This window comes from Physcomitrium patens, chromosome 23, assembly GCF_059467195.1.
Source record: "Physcomitrium patens ecotype Gransden chromosome 23, ASM5946719v1, whole genome shotgun sequence".
Taxonomy (NCBI): Eukaryota; Viridiplantae; Streptophyta; class Bryopsida; order Funariales; family Funariaceae; genus Physcomitrium; species Physcomitrium patens.
The window spans coordinates 13,953,687-13,971,079 of NC_143432.1; the positions used below are offsets into that span (position 1 = coordinate 13,953,687).

Consider the following 17,393-nt stretch of genomic DNA (forward strand, 5'->3'; position numbering starts at 1 on the left):
TCGAAATTCAAAAAGTCGATTGTCACATTTTACCGCAAAATCGATTGCTTGACTCAAAGTTTGAGGATCAGATAAGTTGAGCATCAATTTCTTTACTTCGTATTATAATCCATAAAGAAATTGATTGATGAGTGCAGCATCATCCCACTTGATGTCAATTGCAAGTTGTCAAAATTGTGAAGCATACATTGTTACTGAGTGGTTTCCTTGTCGCAGAATTTGGATCTTGTTTGTTGCGACACGAGTTGCATCATATTCACCATACATAGATCGAAACTCTACCAAAAAAGCTTCTAAATTACCTAATATTGGATTTCGTTGTTCAAGAAAAGACGAAAACCAGGATAATACAGAACTAGAAAGTAGAGTGCCAATAAACCTGACTTGTGATCCTAGAATTGGATAGCTTTGCGATTGAAGTTCAATTGCCAATTGTATTTGATTGATGAACCCTCGAAACTTTGATCTTGTACCATCAAATTTCTCGGATAAAGCAATTCTTGGTTCTCTAGTACTTACAGGGTGTTGTACAATTGGAGAAGGAATGTGATTTGGTACAGATGTTGAAGCAGCTCCAATTATCTCTATATCTCCACTTTCTGCTATTCTTGTTCTTTCCTGTGTTGGTGAATTGAGTTGATGCATCGCAAGCATTAACTCCCTCAATTGTTCTTGCATTTGTGCCATTGCACTCTTCATTTCAACAAGCTCTGCCATAATGTTACTAAGAAGAAAAATTTGTCTGATATTGCTCAAGACAAAAGAAAAAGAAAAGACTTGATAACAATGAAGATACTAAGAACAATATTAGTTTAGAAGTGGGTAATCGGCAAACTTCTAATACGCTTATGTCTTGTCAAGAGAAAGGGGTAATCCACTCTTACTCAAGAAAAACAAAGCTCTGATATTGTAAGTGCACTCTTGTCAATCTGTCAAGGACAAGAACTCGATGAAAAAACAATTCAAACAAGTGAGCATTCACTCAAAGAGAGGTAACAAAATATATATAAACAAGTATATATATTGAAAGAGAAACTGGAATGACTATTGCCAAAAGACAAGAAAACTAGAGACCCTTGAAACAGACTAGAAGCAAGAAAGGAGTTGACAAGAGTGAAGAAGCCTTCACTCTTGTCTCTATATATACTATCTAACTAGGGGCTACATGGCGACGTTCTATAGGACCTCCAATATGTGTTGACTTTGTAGGGCACATGCCTTGACTTACAAGACAAGTTTTTCTACGTGTGGACCACATAGTTAGCTTGATCTTCAAGCTAACAACATGTGTCGCACATGGCCAACTTGTTGACCACGTTTTTAATTCGAAAAGTCAATTAAAGACACCTATGAAGTCAAAGCAACGTCTAGGAAATTTCTAGGAAGATTTTATATTAAATATTATAGAATTAACTTATTTTTACCTACTTTTACTTACTTCTACCTATTTCTACATGTAATTATTAACTTACATGATTATGGCCGTGACAACTTCCTAGAAGCTTCATAGACACTGCTTTGACTTCATAGGTGTCTTTAATTGATTTTTGGGATTAGAAACGTGGTCAATAAGTTGGCCATGTGCCACACATGTTATTAGCTTGAAAATCAAGCTAACTATGTGGCCCATATATAGAAAAACTTGCCTTATAAATCAAGGCATGTATCCTACAAGTCAATACATATTGGAGGTCTTATAGAATGTCGCCATATAGCCCCTAGTTAGAGAGTATATATAGAGACAAGAGTGAAGGCTTCTTCACTCTTGTCAACTCCTTTCTTGCTTCTAGTCTAGTTTCAAGGATCTCTAGTTTTCTTGTCTTTTGGCAATAGCCATTCCAGTTTCTCTTTCAATATACATACTTGTTTATTTATATTTTGTTACCTTTCTTTGAGTGAAGGCTCACTTGTCTGAATTATTTTTTCATCGAATTCTTATCCTTAACATGTAGTTGTTGAGGAGCCGTTGATATTGCCATTGAATTATAGTAACATTGAAGCCTATTTGTTTGACTTTCAAATTGAAATTTGAAAAGTCAATTGTTGCACTTCAAAGTAAAGTCAATTGCTTGATTCAATGATTAGGTAAATTGAGCATTAATTTTTTTACCTCATATTCTAATCCATTGAAAAACTGGCTAATTAATACAATATTATCCCACTTGATATCAGTTATAAGTTATCAAAATTATGAAGTATATAATGTTACGGATTGATTGTCTTATCATAAAATATGGATCTTGTTGGATGTAATATGAATTGGATCATGTTCTCCCTACATGGATCAAAATTCTCCTATAAAAGCCTCCAAATTATCCAATATTGGATCTTGTCATTCAAAACAAGATGAAAAAAACGATAATATTCAACCTAAAAGAAGTATATCAATGAATCTAACTTGTGACCCTAGAATTGGATAGCTTTGGGGTTGAAGTTCAATGACAAGTTGTACTTAATTGATAAATCTTCAAAATTTAGATCTTTTGCTATCAAACTTTTTAGGCAAGACAACTCTTGGTTCTCTAATACTAGAAGGATGTTCCATTGTAAGAGAAGAGACATGATTGAATGTAGTTGTCAAGGAAGTATTGGTATTGCAATTGAATTAAATATTGAAGCAGTTCCAATCATATCTATGTCTTCACTTCCAGCCATTCTTATTACTCCTTGTAGTAGTAAATTGAGTTGATGCATCACAAGCATTAATTCTCTCAATTGCTCTTATATTTGTACCATTTCACTCTTCATTTTAAAAAGTTTTGCCATGATAATACTTAGAAAATAAATATCCAATATTACTCAAGATAAATAGAAGAGGAGACTTAAGAACAAAGAAGATACTAAGAATAATATTAGTTTAAAAGAGAGTAATCTGTAACTTCTAATACGCTTATATTTTATCAAGAAAAAAAGATAATCCATTATTAATCAAGAGAAGACAATGCTCTAATATTGTAAGTACACTCTTGTCAATCTGTCAAGGATATGAACTGAAAGAAGATGCATAAACTTCAAAAATATGTTTCAAAAGAAAAGTAGTAAAATAGAAATAAAATAGTATGTATATTAAAAAGAAATTGGAATGGCTATTACCAAATGACAAAGTAACTAGAGACTCTTAAATCTACACTAGAAGCAAGAAAAAAATTGACAAGAGTGAAGAAGACTTCATTCTTGCCTCTATATATATTATCTAACTAAGAGCTATAAGACAATGTTCTATAAGACCTCTGATATGTATTGACTTTGCAGGACGCGTCTTTTAGCTTATAAGGTAAGTTTTCTATGTGTGGACTACATAGTTAAGTTGTTGTTCAAGCTACCAACATATGTGGCATATGGCCAACTTGTTGACCAAGTTTTTAACCTAAAAAGTCAATTAAAGATACCTATAAAATCAAATAAACTTCTATGAAGCTTCTATGAAGCTAATATAGAAGATATTATGGAATTAACCTAATTTACTAATCATATAGGTAATTATTGGTTTACATGTGTATGTCCATGACATTCTATGAAAAATCGTATTAAAGATATTCATGAAATGGACCTAAAAGAACTTTAAGATGGTACAAGTTTGGAATTATTTTTGACTTATTCATATTGAAACCAAGTTGGATAATCTATAGAACTTGAAAATATAAATTAAAAGATTGTAGAGGCTTATAATGCCTTATTATTAAGCCTAAAAGTTATAGGATCATTCTTGAGAGTACAAATGAAGCTAAGATATTGAGAGCAAGCTTTACAAAGTTTAAAAAGGGCAAGAAATTTGGATGAAGATGAAGAAGATATGAATCATAAGATTTGGATCATTTTAAAAAAAGCTTTGACGACCTAAAAATTAAAGAAAAAAATATATTCTAAGGAATATATTATTTTTTGGCTAGTGACATATTTTTATATGGCATTTTGAAAGAAAGAAAATTATAAATATAAATAAATAATAAAACATTGGATTTAGAATAAGATATAAAATCTATAGTAGAAATATTAATTTATTATTTATTGGTGAATATTAATGGAAATAAAAATATCAAAATACATGACCATTTAAGAGATATGGATCAAATAATAGTTAAAAAAAAATCTATTTATAAAGGCACAAGAATATGAAACATGAAGTCAGTGCCAATTCATGGATTGTCAACAAAAATAAGTGATTTGATATTTTCATAAATAAAATATAAAAAATCAACTATGTTACAAAATGTTTTATATATAGTAGTTATATATACAATATTAAATCATAGTAGTATTAGATGGTAAATAAATATTTTCATAATTATAAAATATTTGAAATTAACATTAAAATTTTAATTACTTCAAATAAAAATAAAATGCATTAGATTTGAATTATGTTTTATTTTTATTGTATTGTTTGACAACTAAAAAGTTTATGCTATAAAAATGAATAAAATATCATGTCAAGTGTCATTAGAGATGTATATTTGTTTTTATATTTTTAGATTGATAATTTATATATTAGAAGAAAATATATTAAATAATAATATAGAAGTATGGAATATATTATTATTATTAATAAAAGGCTTTCAAAAATTAAAAATACTTTTGTTACATATGCCTACAAAAAGATTTGTATGTAATGATTTTTTATAAAACTTTTCTTTTATAATTAGTAACAAAGATGTTTCAACAACATTGAAAGAAATAATTGTTTTACATTTGAAGAATTTTAAATTTATACAAAATTTTTTAAATTTATTTTTTATAATGAATACATTATTAGAGCTTGATTTAGAAGGTTTTTCAAATCAAGAAATATTACCACAAAATATGCATTATTTAACATCATTAAGAATCGTCAATTTAAAAAGATGTATAAGATTAAGAATACTACCATAAATATTAAGAAACTTCATTTTTTTACAACAATTAAGCATTTGTGAATGCTCAAATTTGAAATCATAGCCAAATGAGTTTAGCAACATTATATCTTTGATGTGATTAAATATAACTAGGTGCTCAAAATTGACATTATTATCAAAGGAATTAGAAACCTTACATTTTTGACAAGATTAGATATAAGTAGGTGCTTAAACTTGACATCAATACTAAAAAATTTAAAAAATCTTATAACTTTGATATAGTTAGATATAAAAGGATGCTCAAATTTGACATCATTATCAAAGGAGTTAGGCAATCTTATATCTTTGCTAGAATTAGATACAAGTTGATGTTCAAACTTGACATTATTGCCAAAGGAGTTGAATAACGTTACACATTTGATAAGGTTAGAGATAAGTTGGTCTTCAAACTTGATATCATTGACAAAAGAATTAAACAATCTTATATCTTTGATAAAATTAGATATAAGTAATTGCTTAAAGAGTTGGATAATCTTACATCTTTGACATGAACAAATATAATTCAATGTTCAAATGTAATATCATTGCCACAGAAATTAAAGAATCTTATATCTTTGATGTAAATAGCTATAAGATAATGTTTAAACTAAACATCATTATAAAAAGAGTTGAACAACCTTATATCTTTGATACTGCTCAAAATTAAAAAATGTTCAAAATCAATATCATCATTTAGAAATTGAGCAACTTTATATTATTAATATGATTGGATATAAGAAGATGTTCAAACTTGAAATTTTTATTTGAGGAATTAGACAAACTTACATGTTTGCTCGAATTAAATATAAGAAGATGGGAAAAGATGAAAATTGAATAAAAATTGAGCATCTCCTTACATCTTTAATAAAGTTACAAATAAGTGAATGTTTAAACTTGACATCATTGTTTAAAGAATTAAACAACTTTATCTTTAATAAAATTACATATAAGAAGATGCTCAAACTTAACATTATTACTAAAGGAGTTGCACAATTTTACATCTTTATTAGAATTAGATATAATTAAATGCTCAAAGTTGATATCTTTTTTTAAAGGAATTAGACAACTTTAAATCATTGATAAAATTAAGTATAAGTAGATGCTTAAATATAACATTATTGCCAAAAGAATTAAACAACCTTATATCTTTGACAAAGTTAGATATAAGTCAATGCTTAAATTTGATATTATTACCAAAGAAATTACATCTTTGATAATATTACGTATATGTAGATGATTAGCTTGACATCATTGATAAAAAAAATTAAAACCTAATATTAATCATATGGTTAAATTTAAATAGATGCTTAAACTTGACATCATTACTAAAGTAGTTGCTCAATTTACATCTTTGACATAATTAGATACAAGTTGGTCTTCAAATTTGACATCATTACCAAGCAAATTATGGGACTTTAAATTTTTAACACGATTAAATATAAGTAGATGTTTAAACTTAATATCATTACCAAAGAAGTTAGACAACCTTACATCTTTGACAGATTTAGATATAAATGAATAGTTATATTTGAAATTATTGCTAAAGGAATTGGGAATACATTGCATATAGTGATTGTGTATATAATATTAAATTATAGTAGTATTAGATGCTTTATCAGTATATATGTAATATTAAATTATAGTATCATTAGATATTTTGTTAATATATATTAAAAGTTAATTTACTTAGTTTTCAAGTACATCATTTGTTGACTTGAAAATTATCACTAATTTATAAAAGTAAGTTAATTAATTATTATTAATTTTATATCAAAAATAGATAAGTATTTTTAAATGGTTAATTATTAAATAGTATCTGTTTTTTTATAAAAACCTTTATAGCATATAATCTTATAAAAATTAGATTTGTATAAGAATAGATAGATAGATAGATAAATAGATAGATAGATAGATAGATAGATAGATAGATAGATAGATAATATTTTTAAAACCAAAAAAATATACATAAGTTTAATAAGAGAGTAATTTAATGTTTTTATTAATGTATTTTTTTTAGTTTTATCTATTGCACAAGTATATGTGTGAGTATATTTAGATTTGTAAAAAGAAAAATTTGAAAAAAATTAAAATTCTTTTTTTTACATTGATTTAATATTTTATCTTTAAATATTAAGTACATTAAATTTAAAATAATTTTTAAAAAATGGATTATTTTAATTTTTTAGAATTTAAAAAAATAAAAAATTTATATAGATTTTTTTATATTATTTTTTAATAAGAGAAATTCCTTATTTATATTTTTAAAAAACTAATTTCCTATTTACATATTTTTTAATGTTTAGAAGAATTTTTTCTGAGAGCAAAAATTTGTAAATAAATTCTAATTCTAAGATATAAATAAAATATTTAAGTTAATGAAAATATCTAATATTTATTAGATTATTAATATAAATATTACTCAAATTATAATATTTTTTACTTTCATAGGAGTTATGTTTTTTTATAAAAATAGAAATATTACTTCTAAAAAATTAAATCAACATTATTTTCTAAAATTTCTAATGTGTTTTTGCTCAATTAAGTGAATTTCGATTTTTCACATGTAAATATAAAGATATCACCCTGATTCACTACTACATGTTAGTATTCATGTCTAAGAAGTATTTGGAAAATTTCCAAATAGTTATGTAAAGCGATTGCACTCATATATCATAATTGGTATTCTGATTTTATTTTAATTTAATTCTATTTCGTTTTAAAAAATTATAGCATTCTGTAACCTATCGGTATTATCAAAATCTATAAATTCTACAGGGACCCAGAAACTGAAGCACATACATATTCAAATATTAATCAAAGGGTGTTGTGCAAATCTATAAAACTCAATTTTGCCACCAGGACGAAGAGTTCACTGCTTTATTACCGCAAATGCTTCAGGTACCTACACCTTGTGGAACTTACACTGCATGAAGACACCAAGCTCGGCATTTGCTCTCTCATTACAAATCTTCATTTTGTTATATTGCATTGTGATAAATTGCTACCACACTTAAACCTTCACAAGATGTTTTCACAATATTCTAATGCTTGCAACATGTTCAGTTTGTTGTATCGTCGTTGTCTTCCTTCAGGTTGTCCAGATGATGAAATGCTGGAGGTTTGGCTGTGTGTCTGTGGGGTGTTCTGTGTGTTTTGGTAACCGTAATCCTTAGGAACTGTAGACAAGCTCTAGAATCGTGAATGCTGATGGTTGTGAAAACTTAGGAGTCTTTAGGAACTGTAGTCAAGCTCTAGAATCGTGAACGCCGATGGTTGTGAAAGCTTAGGAGTCTTTCAAGGTGATACTTACCTCGCAGATTGGATCCATGAGGATTCATGCGTGTCACTTACCTTTCTGGATTATATTTTGCGTAACGTCGTTCTGTGAACTGGAAGCATTTTTACTTTGTGAACTCGCCGAATGGTTAGATTGACGTTTCCTGCGATTTGAAATACTTGCATAAACTTTGCAGAAGTGCGCGTTGATTGTTGGCTAGGCATCAGGTCTGGTTTTGTGTGCGTGTGTATGTGTGTATGTGTGTGTGTGTCTTGACATGTCCGCCGTGACCCAGAACCATCGCTAAGTCCTTTGAGCATCATCATCCTGTTCGGCTTGAGATTTTAGAATACAAACTAACCTCAGCTTGAATATTGCAGCTCAACACTACAAGACTCTGTTCTGATGGTGTTTTCAGGGTCCCGGAATTAATTTTTGAGAACGAGAATGGTTCAAGAATATGAATCCACAACCGCGGCAGCATGGGCTCATGTGGTGGTTTTTTGAGGTGCTTTTCTGCGACAAGAAAAACTAGTTTTAGACATGGACCACCCGGAGTAACCAAGAAAGAAGCATCAGATATAGTGAATTCATCAACAACTGATCGTTAACCAGGCCTAATGTCCATTTCATTGCTACAGTTCAATGGTTCCATCATCCCTCTGTACAGTCTGTGCAACCTATAAAAAATAAGGACTGCGTTGGTGATACAACGATGGAAAGGTTGATCACCTCAAGAAGCTAGACCCTCACATGAGGGACAGCAGATTTTTCATCAAAAATCTAGATGCGATCCTAGCTGCGATAATCCTCGATGAGGATGCATGCTTGAACCCACTTCGCATTTGGAATTTCACGAAAACTCCTCTTGAGGTACTTCTTCCTTTGTACACAACAAGAGACAACACCAGCAAACTAGAGAAAGGCCAAAGAAATCACTAAGAAGAGGCTAACTGAAAACGAATTGGGCAAAGACAAGGCTGGAAAACAAAACGAAGGGTCCTGCCCGGCGGGCTGCCCGGGAGGCAAAAACGGGGAGCCAGCCCCAGGGGGGATGCGTAACTGGGATTGACCCGTCCCGAAATTTCATCCATCGGATGAATACTTGGCACGGTTTAAGGACCTGATTGTGCGGACCGCTAGGAGCAGAGCCTTGCCGCGAATTGTCTCCGCTTTTGGACGCTTACTGCCGCTTCAAACCCGAGTGTGTGTACAGAACCTCGCCGACCTAAGTAGGATCTTCTTTGGCGGAGCATTGTTTCTCCGACCTAGCTGTGGCCTTCTTCACCGGAGCCTCTCGCTTCAAGCCTCGGAGCCCTAGGGATCCAGGTTTTGTTAGCCGGTTCGTGGGTTTTGTTGGATTATTACGTGTTTGGGCTGATATCGAGGCTGTAAGGATCATTTGAGGTTGCCAGGTGCAGTAGCGGCAGCAACCATGGTGCTCTACAATTTCAAGCAGATTACGGTGGTGCCTTCGGGCAAAGAGTTCGTGGATATCATCTTGTCCCGGACGCAGCGCCAGACGCCCACCGTGGTACACAAGGGCTACGCTATCAACCGGATTCGGCAATTCTACATGCGGAAGGTGAAGTACACGCAGACGAACTTCCACGAAAAGATTTCCACTATCTTAGAGGATTTCCCCCGTCTTGACGACATCCATCCTTTTTACGGGGAGCTCTTGAATCATTTGTATGACAAGGACCATTATAAGCTTGCGCTTGGGCAGCTTAATACCGCTCGCAACCTGATCGAGAAGATTGCTAAGGATTACGTGCGTTTGTTGAAATATGGCGACTCGCTTTACAGGTTGGTGCTAGTAATTTTGCGCCTCGCCCTGAAGGTTTGCGGGTTTAGGGTTTAAGGATCATTTTGGTGTGGCGGTTTGAGGTTTAGGGTTGAGCGTTTCAGTTCGGGCTTTATTCTTGCGTTTTAGAGGTTTAGGCCCTAGCGCTGCAATTGATCTCGGAATATGGTGATGTTTGAAGAACTCAGCGTATGGAATCTACTTATCTATGTGTTTTGGAGTTCAAGCATTTCCAGTGCGACCTTTACTGAACATGGGTTTTTGGCAGGTGCAAGAATCTGAAGAAAGCTGCACTGGGTAGAATGTGCACAGTGATGAAACGTGTTAGCCCCAGTTTGGCGTACTTGGAGCAGGTTAGACAGCACATGTCAAGGTTGCCCTCAATCGATCCCAACACCCGGACTATTTTGATTTGCGGTTATCCCAACGTCGGGAAGAGCAGTTTTATCAACAAAATCACCCGCGCCGATGTCGATGTGCAGCCCTACGCTTTCACCACGAAGTCTTTGTTTGTCGGTCACACTGATTATAAGTACATGCGGTGGCAGGTATGCAACACATGACTACATTATTCATTTGACTACGCTCAAATTATGCACCGGAAATTTGCTCTGCCCATTTGGCTGCATTCGAATGATTGGAACTTATCTTGACTTTTTGTTATGGTGAGTGGTGTGTTGGTTCTGCATTTACTAACTGATTCATACACTACAGGTGATCGATACTCCCGGAATTTTGGATCACCCCCTGGAAGAGTGCAATACAATCGAGATGTTGAGTATTACAGCACTTGCGTATCTTAGAGCAGCTGTTCTGTTCGTTGTTGATCTGTCTGGAAATTGTGGTTACACTATTGCCCAGCAAGCAGCTCTGTTTCACTCGATCAGAGCCCTTTTCGCTAACAAGCCTGTCATCATCGCTTGTAACAAAACCGATCTTCAGCCATTTGAGACACTCCCAGAGTCTGACAAGAAACTTATTGAAGAGATGAGGAAAGAAGCTGCGAGAGCTGGGGCAGGTCTTGTCGATGGTGCCCCGCCGGATGAAGAGAATTGCATGTTGACTATGAGTACTATGACAGAGGAGGGCCTTATCAATGTCAAGAATGCTGCTTGTGAGAAGCTGCTGCAAATGCGTGTGGAGATGAAGATGAAGTCGAAGAAGATCAATGATTGTCTGAATCGAATTCATGTGGCTGTGCCTAAAGCTAGGGACCAGAAGGAGCGTCCTCCTGTTATTCCCCAGGCAGTTCTTGACGCTAGGGCTGCTCAGAATAACGCTGCTGAGAACAAGAGGAAATTGGAGAAGGATCTTGAGAACGAGAATGGTGGTGCAGGTCAGTTTTTACGATTTGATTTTTCAGTGATTCTTGCATTGGATATATTGTCTGTATCTCTAATATTATTATTAAGGAATATTTCTAGACCTTTGTTATGGTTTAAATGTGGGGATATCATGAGGCTCCAGTGAATGTTGACAACCCCTCACGAATCCATGCTTCTGTGGTTGTGTGATTGCAGGAGTGTACTCTGCGAACTTGCACAAACATTACTTGCTGTTGGATCCTGATTGGAAGGATGACATTGTTCCTGAGATCATGGATGGTCATAATATTGCTGATTTCGTGGATGCTGACATCCTTCAAAGACTGGATGAATTGGAAAGAGAGGAAGATGAGCGTGCCGCTGCAGCAGAGAACGGAATGGATGAGGACGAGGACATGAGTGATCAGGTCAATTTCTACCTTAAATTCCCAATCATTGCTCAGTGGTGAAAAGTGGGTCTCGATTCTACCCATGTCGTTTGGGGAACAGAATTGAATGACCTCCTTTGACAAAATTAGTACGTACTGTATGCGAATTGAAAGATGTTGTACTGCCTTTACATTGATCTTATTTAAAACCGTTGTGTCTAGTTATCGAGTGGTACGTTGATCTTATTACGCAGGATTTAACACCCGAAGAAGCTGAGGCCCTTGCTGCAATTCGACGGAAGAAGAAGCTCATGTTAGCTGAGCACAGAGCTAAGAAGAAAACTGCCGATAATAAACCTGTGGTCCCCAGAAGGCATGATGTAGAACGACAATTTAATACCAGCAGAATGGGTAGGCATCTTTCAAGCTTGGGGTTGGATCCTACTGCTGCAGTGAATAGAGCAAGGAGTAGGTCCGCAGCTGGCACAAGAAGCAGGAAGAGAGAGAGATCCGAGGCAGCAGGTGGTGATGACATGGAAGTGGATGAGCAAGCTAACAAAAGAATGCGTTCACGAACTCGTTCCTTATCCCGGCCGCATAAGGAAGCACTACCTGGTAAAGCTTCTTCTAATCATTTAGTCATTCTGTTGGAACCTGCCTACACTTTTGTTATATTTTGCGTCCTACTCTCTTTCTGAAGAATCTCTTCCTAGGTTGTTATTGACTTGTTGCCAGTATTCCCGTCTAATGAGATCGTTCTTGTGTGTGTGCAGGTGAGGGTTTCAAGGACAGTGCTCAAAAGGTCAAGGCAATGAAGATCGGCAAGAATGCTGTGAAAGAAAGAAATAAGGATGCTAGGAAGGGTGAGGCGGATCGTGTTCACTACAACAAAAAGCCTAAGCATTTGTTTTCGGGCAAAAGGGGTACTGGAAAGACAGACCGGAGGTAGTTGGTCTGGATTACCTCGGTGCGGGACAATGTTCCTTCGGCTTAGCAGTTGTAGTATATTAGGATTGGGCTTCCACTTCAAAAGATCCTTCAGGAGTGAAAACTTTTTCCCGCCAAATTGTTTCAACCACACTATTAATTTGGGCGAGCTTGTTTTCAATTCTTCCTGCATTTACAGATACTATGTCTATCAAGACATTCCAAAAGGTCCCTCTCATTTACGTGGTGTATCTACCTAATTTGCATCATACCAATTAAGAGATTTGAATACACGTTGCAGAACGATCATAGATGTTCATACTCGATTGTCGACAGTGGGGTTCGTATGCATAGTGTACTTCATACGCTTGCAGGCTGTCGAAACTCATATAATGCAGCATGGATATGCTCATCTCAATTTCCCTACTTTATGACAACCCTAATTGTCACAAATTCATCACCAGACTTTTTACGCGACACGCCTTTCTAAACTTGTGACTGAAACGGCGGTTGGAGGGAAAAGCCAGAGTTTAGTAATTCCGTGTGTAGATCTCAAGCCTCGCGCAGCATTTTGTTTCATTGGAAACCTAGGACATGGGTGGCCTTAGTTACAGAGATGATCGAAGGGTTGTGAAGTTACAGGCAGGTGCTTGAAGGTCGCTTTTGTCGGTTCCAGAGTGTGCCAGAGCAGATGATCTGCACAGGTGTGATCCCCAAGCTGAGAGCACACACAAAACCAAGCTAATCGCAATATTTCTTCATCTCCTTCGTCACACGAGGCCCCACAATCACAAGATCAATACACACAATGTCAATACTCCTGCAAGGCCAACGAAGACGCGGCTTCCAGAAAATTCTGCAACCTCTCTGACAGCTTCACTGATCTCACTGGGATGTACAAGGTTGGATAATATTCTCTTGTGGCACCAGATGTGATCTGAATTTTACCTCAATAGATGCAAATGCCATCTCTGCAAGGCTGCCGCACAACCCTAGAGCTTCACAACGGTTCACTGGCGAGGAGCGTTTCAGCACCAGACTATGAAGTCTAGAGATTATTCTTTACCTGGGTGAATATGTAACTATTATTTTAATTGTTCCGATGTAGGTGGAGCACATTTAGGACCTCTTCTCTGACTATATAACTGATGAAAACTCGTCAAGTCTACATCGCGCCTTAGAATTTTGGTTTCTGTAGATAAAGCTCTGGTTAACGTTGATGAGACTGGTTCTGCTGTGAAGTGGGACTACTCCGGCTATTATCGTTTTGTATGCTCTCGCCATAGCTCGCCACCTTCGAGCTTCCACTTCGAATTCCGCTGAAGTAGCTTCAAAATGATCACCACCCCCGCACTATGATCCTTCAATAGCTCTTCATCAGAAGACTGTTTCATGTGAAATTCTCGATTAGCTATTTGTTTCTGATTGCTTTCTGTGAAGAGCTGAGGATCTCGAGAACTCGCGCTTCCAGCCTTCCATCATGCTGCTGAGCGGGCCGACGCTCGTTGGGCGCTACACTTTCGTGAAGCTTCAGCCATGGGCGAAATCCAGGTGGGTTCTCTGACGAAAATTGCTTCGTAGCTCTCAATGATGGGTCTTTCCATCGGTACGATTGTGGTGATTGCAGTTGCGTGAGGGAACTGGCGCCAGTTGCAATCTGTATACGGATTGAGTATAAGAAATTTTCGAGAGTTGTAGAGGTTCTAGTACGATGCCTCTGGTAATTTTTCATGTCTAGAGTTGCAGTAGAACATGATGCAGGAATTGTTGTGGAATTATTTTTGTGCTAAGAGTTTTAGAGTTTATTTGTTGCAGGGGATGCGTAGCAGACGAGGTTCTACTCCAGCTTCCGAGCTTTAAAAAACGAAGGATGCAGGCCTTGAGTTTAAAAACAACGCCTTCAAGAAAGGGAGTCACTCAAGCTGTGTTGGAATTCGCCTCAGGGCCAGTGAGTGAGGAAAGCGAACCTCGGGAGGAGGATAAGAACTCACCGGCTGTCTCTGTGATCATCCCCGTGTACAATGAAATTGCCGCCATAGGGACGCTAGTAGAGAAAGTGGGCGACGTGATGCAGAAGCGTGGAGGGCCGTATGAGGTTGTTTGTGTCGACGATGGGTCAACAGATGGTAGACCTTGATGAATTTCCTTGAACCTATTCGTTTCATTAGTTTTGCACATTTCTCATATAATATTCAACAAGCTTTGTGAGATCAGACGTTTGGAATATACATGTGTATCAGCGTTGGAGCACTCCCAAAGAAGGTCGAAATCTGATCAAATTAGGGTTGAATATCAAAAAAAATTGTGGAGATGTTAGGCTAATGTGGAGTATTCATTCTTTTGGGATGCTCAGGGACGGCGAGGATCTTGAAACAGATGGCGGCAGAGAGGGAGGACATGCGGGTGGTGATATTTCGAAGGAATTTCGGCCAAACAGCAGCTATGGCGGCTGGATTCGACTTTGCGGCTGGGGACGTGTTTGTCACCATGGATGGGGATTTGCAGAACGACGCTGAAGATATCCCCAAGCTCGTCGACCAGCTGGTATATGGAAACCAAGGTGGCCACCCTGTGAACACAGGCGTTGTCCGTGAAGATGGTGGATACGACTTGGTTTGCGGGTGGCGCCGTAAACGCAAGGACAACGCATTCACACGAAACTTTCCTTCGTGGGTCGCAAATATGCTCATCGGAGCTCTAACTGGGGTACGTGACCAATCTCCTATCAAAGAATTTGAACTTCGAAACAGGGTGTCAAACGGTTCTGTCTCTGCACGTCCAATTCGACATCAAATTCCGGCGATGAATTCTCACCATGATGACACAATCAACAGCAGTTGGATGCACGCAGGTGAGGCTTCACGATTACGGATGCAGCCTCAAAGCTTACCGTGCTCCTCTCCTGTCAACTCTCCTCCTCTACGGTGAAATGCACCGCTTCATTCCCACACTGGCTGCCATGGAAGGTGCTGCCATTTCTGAACTAGAGGTATTGACTTCGTATTCAAACTCTACACCCTCACTATGGCTCAATTTCCTTCCGGTGTATATCCAGCAATGGAGCATTGACAGGGGCAACAAATCCTATAAATCTGTGCAGGTACGGCATCATCCTCGCACCCTGGGGAAATCTAAGTATGGGTTGGGCCGAATCTTCCGAGTCCTGATGGACCTCACCACCGTCTATTTCCTCCAACGCTTTCGGCAGAAGCCCATGCACTTCATAGGCTTTCTCGGTGGTGTGTGCATGCTGGGATCAATTGTAGCGGCAGCGTCCACGAGTCGGTCACTTGTAAAGACTGCCCATGTCTGGGGATACAGCATGGCTATATCCAGCGCCAGCCCAGGTTTTGTGCTCTCCTTGCAACTCCTCATCATGGGGCTCCAGGTACTTCTTCTTCACCTCCTCTTCACACATACCCAACTGGTTGCTTATGCTTCCCAGGAAATGCTCTGCAATCCATGTTGATGTCTGATCTTGGCCTTCTGGTGATGCAGCTTGTGTGCTTGGGGCTCGTAGCCGAAGTTTGTGTGAGGATTTATTACGAGTCTCAGTCCCAGCCTGTGTATCGCGTGAGAGAAGTGGCTACTTCAACAACTAGATGACAGTTTTGGAAATGCTACCAACCTTAATGAACAAGGTACATTTTTATTGATGAGTTGCGAATTGTCTCTCATTCTTTCTCCGGTACAAGGATTCATGTCTCGTGCCTCCTTCTCCTTCATCAGTTTGACAAGTAAAATTCTGGATCATGCTTTGTGTGATCCTTTTACTCATCAGGTTCGGGATTACAACCTTTGTTGATGATCTCCCCAACTCAATTCTATCATTGTTTAGGCCTTCCGAGCACCCTTCAAATATGGTTTGTGAGCTGCCTTGAACTGTAATACTGACCTGATAAGTATGATTGTGGCTGAAGAATCAAGTCCAAGAGTAGTATACTGATGTTGTATTGTACAAGAAGTTTCATCAGTAATGGAATATATTCAAGAAATAGAGTAAAGAATTGAAGTATGTTTATGATGATTAGGCTTGCATAGGTTGAATTGATTCATCCAAAAATTTGTATGAATGAAGGTTTCGTGAAGAGGTTATGTTGGAAAAATTGCATTGAACAAGAAGAGAAGTCGTTTAAAAGGTTGAAAACTGTAATGTAATATGCATAGAATTAAGACTTTTTGGTGTTTTTCTTTTGTACTTTATGCATCACACCAGTGCATCAATTAACAAAGGTTTATCTTGAAGATACATTCGTCAACACCATCTTTTTAATATAATGCTTTGTGTTTTGACAGCATGAAGTTTTGGGTTTATAAATATATCTTTGATGAAATTTACAACTTTTCCCAAGATTAGTGATTGCATTGAAATGTAATAATTAATATGTTTATCGTTTTATCAGACTAATTTCTTTAATTACTCATCTCAAAATCATGAAATCAAGATTTTTGGAAAATCACTTTCAACTTCATGATCAGCAATGAGCAAAAACGGTATATGTATATTTTTTTATTACTCTATGTTACCCTTAAGTTATTACCTCAAGCCCATTGTATACTTATTTGCCAATTCCAAGTCGAGTATATTTTTCAGTTAAAAGAAAAATCATGATGCTAAATAGAAACGCTGTAATATGTATTTTCTAGGTCAGTGTTTCAGAATCCTTTAAATTTACTATCAACTATGATCGCACTACAGTACTTAATCAAAGAATCCCACTCAATGCAATGCTTAGGTAGCATCCCCAGGAGAAGAGGTTAGAGGTAATATTTACTGTGATTGAGTAGGATGGATAATTTTTTGTGTAACCAATCACTGAT

At 36.3% G+C, this 17,393-nt stretch overlaps 2 protein-coding genes across 2 annotated transcripts; both read left to right on the plus strand.

Moving 5' to 3' along the window:
* The first annotated feature begins 9,397 nt into the window (after positions 1 to 9,397).
* On the plus strand, positions 9,398 to 12,753 carry LOC112275850 (nucleolar GTP-binding protein 1). The gene is made up of 6 exons (XM_024506528.3): positions 9,398 to 9,954; positions 10,221 to 10,500; positions 10,667 to 11,288; positions 11,473 to 11,684; positions 11,900 to 12,260; positions 12,419 to 12,753. Exons 1-6 carry the CDS (start codon positions 9,581 to 9,583, stop codon positions 12,592 to 12,594), a joined length of 2,025 nt encoding a protein of 674 aa, XP_024362296.1. The 5' UTR covers positions 9,398 to 9,580; the 3' UTR covers positions 12,595 to 12,753.
* Positions 12,754 to 13,511: 758 nt separating this feature from the next.
* On the plus strand, positions 13,512 to 16,821 carry LOC112275851 (uncharacterized). The gene is made up of 6 exons (XM_024506529.3): positions 13,512 to 14,123; positions 14,388 to 14,698; positions 14,926 to 15,278; positions 15,424 to 15,561; positions 15,673 to 15,960; positions 16,071 to 16,821. The coding sequence occupies exons 1-6, from the start codon at positions 14,053 to 14,055 to the stop codon at positions 16,176 to 16,178; spliced, it is 1,269 nt and encodes a 422-aa protein (XP_024362297.1). The 5' UTR covers positions 13,512 to 14,052; the 3' UTR covers positions 16,179 to 16,821.
* The last annotated feature ends 572 nt before the right edge of the window (positions 16,822 to 17,393 follow it).

Excerpts from the sequence above, each read along its gene's own strand:
- LOC112275850 (XM_024506528.3), top strand. The coding sequence starts at position 9,581 with ATGGTGCTCTACAATTTCAAGCAGATTACGGTGGTGCCTTCGGGCAAA. Across the intron at positions 10,501-10,666 it reads ATAAGTACATGCGGTGGCAG|GTGATCGATACTCCCGGAAT; the intron begins GTATGCAACACA and ends CATACACTACAG. Across the intron at positions 11,685-11,899 it reads ACGAGGACATGAGTGATCAG|GATTTAACACCCGAAGAAGC; the intron begins GTCAATTTCTAC and ends CTTATTACGCAG.
- LOC112275851 (XM_024506529.3), top strand. The coding sequence starts at position 14,053 with ATGCTGCTGAGCGGGCCGACGCTCGTTGGGCGCTACACTTTCGTGAAG. Across the intron at positions 15,279-15,423 it reads TCATCGGAGCTCTAACTGGG|GTGAGGCTTCACGATTACGG; the intron begins GTACGTGACCAA and ends GGATGCACGCAG. Across the intron at positions 15,961-16,070 it reads TCCTCATCATGGGGCTCCAG|CTTGTGTGCTTGGGGCTCGT; the intron begins GTACTTCTTCTT and ends CTGGTGATGCAG.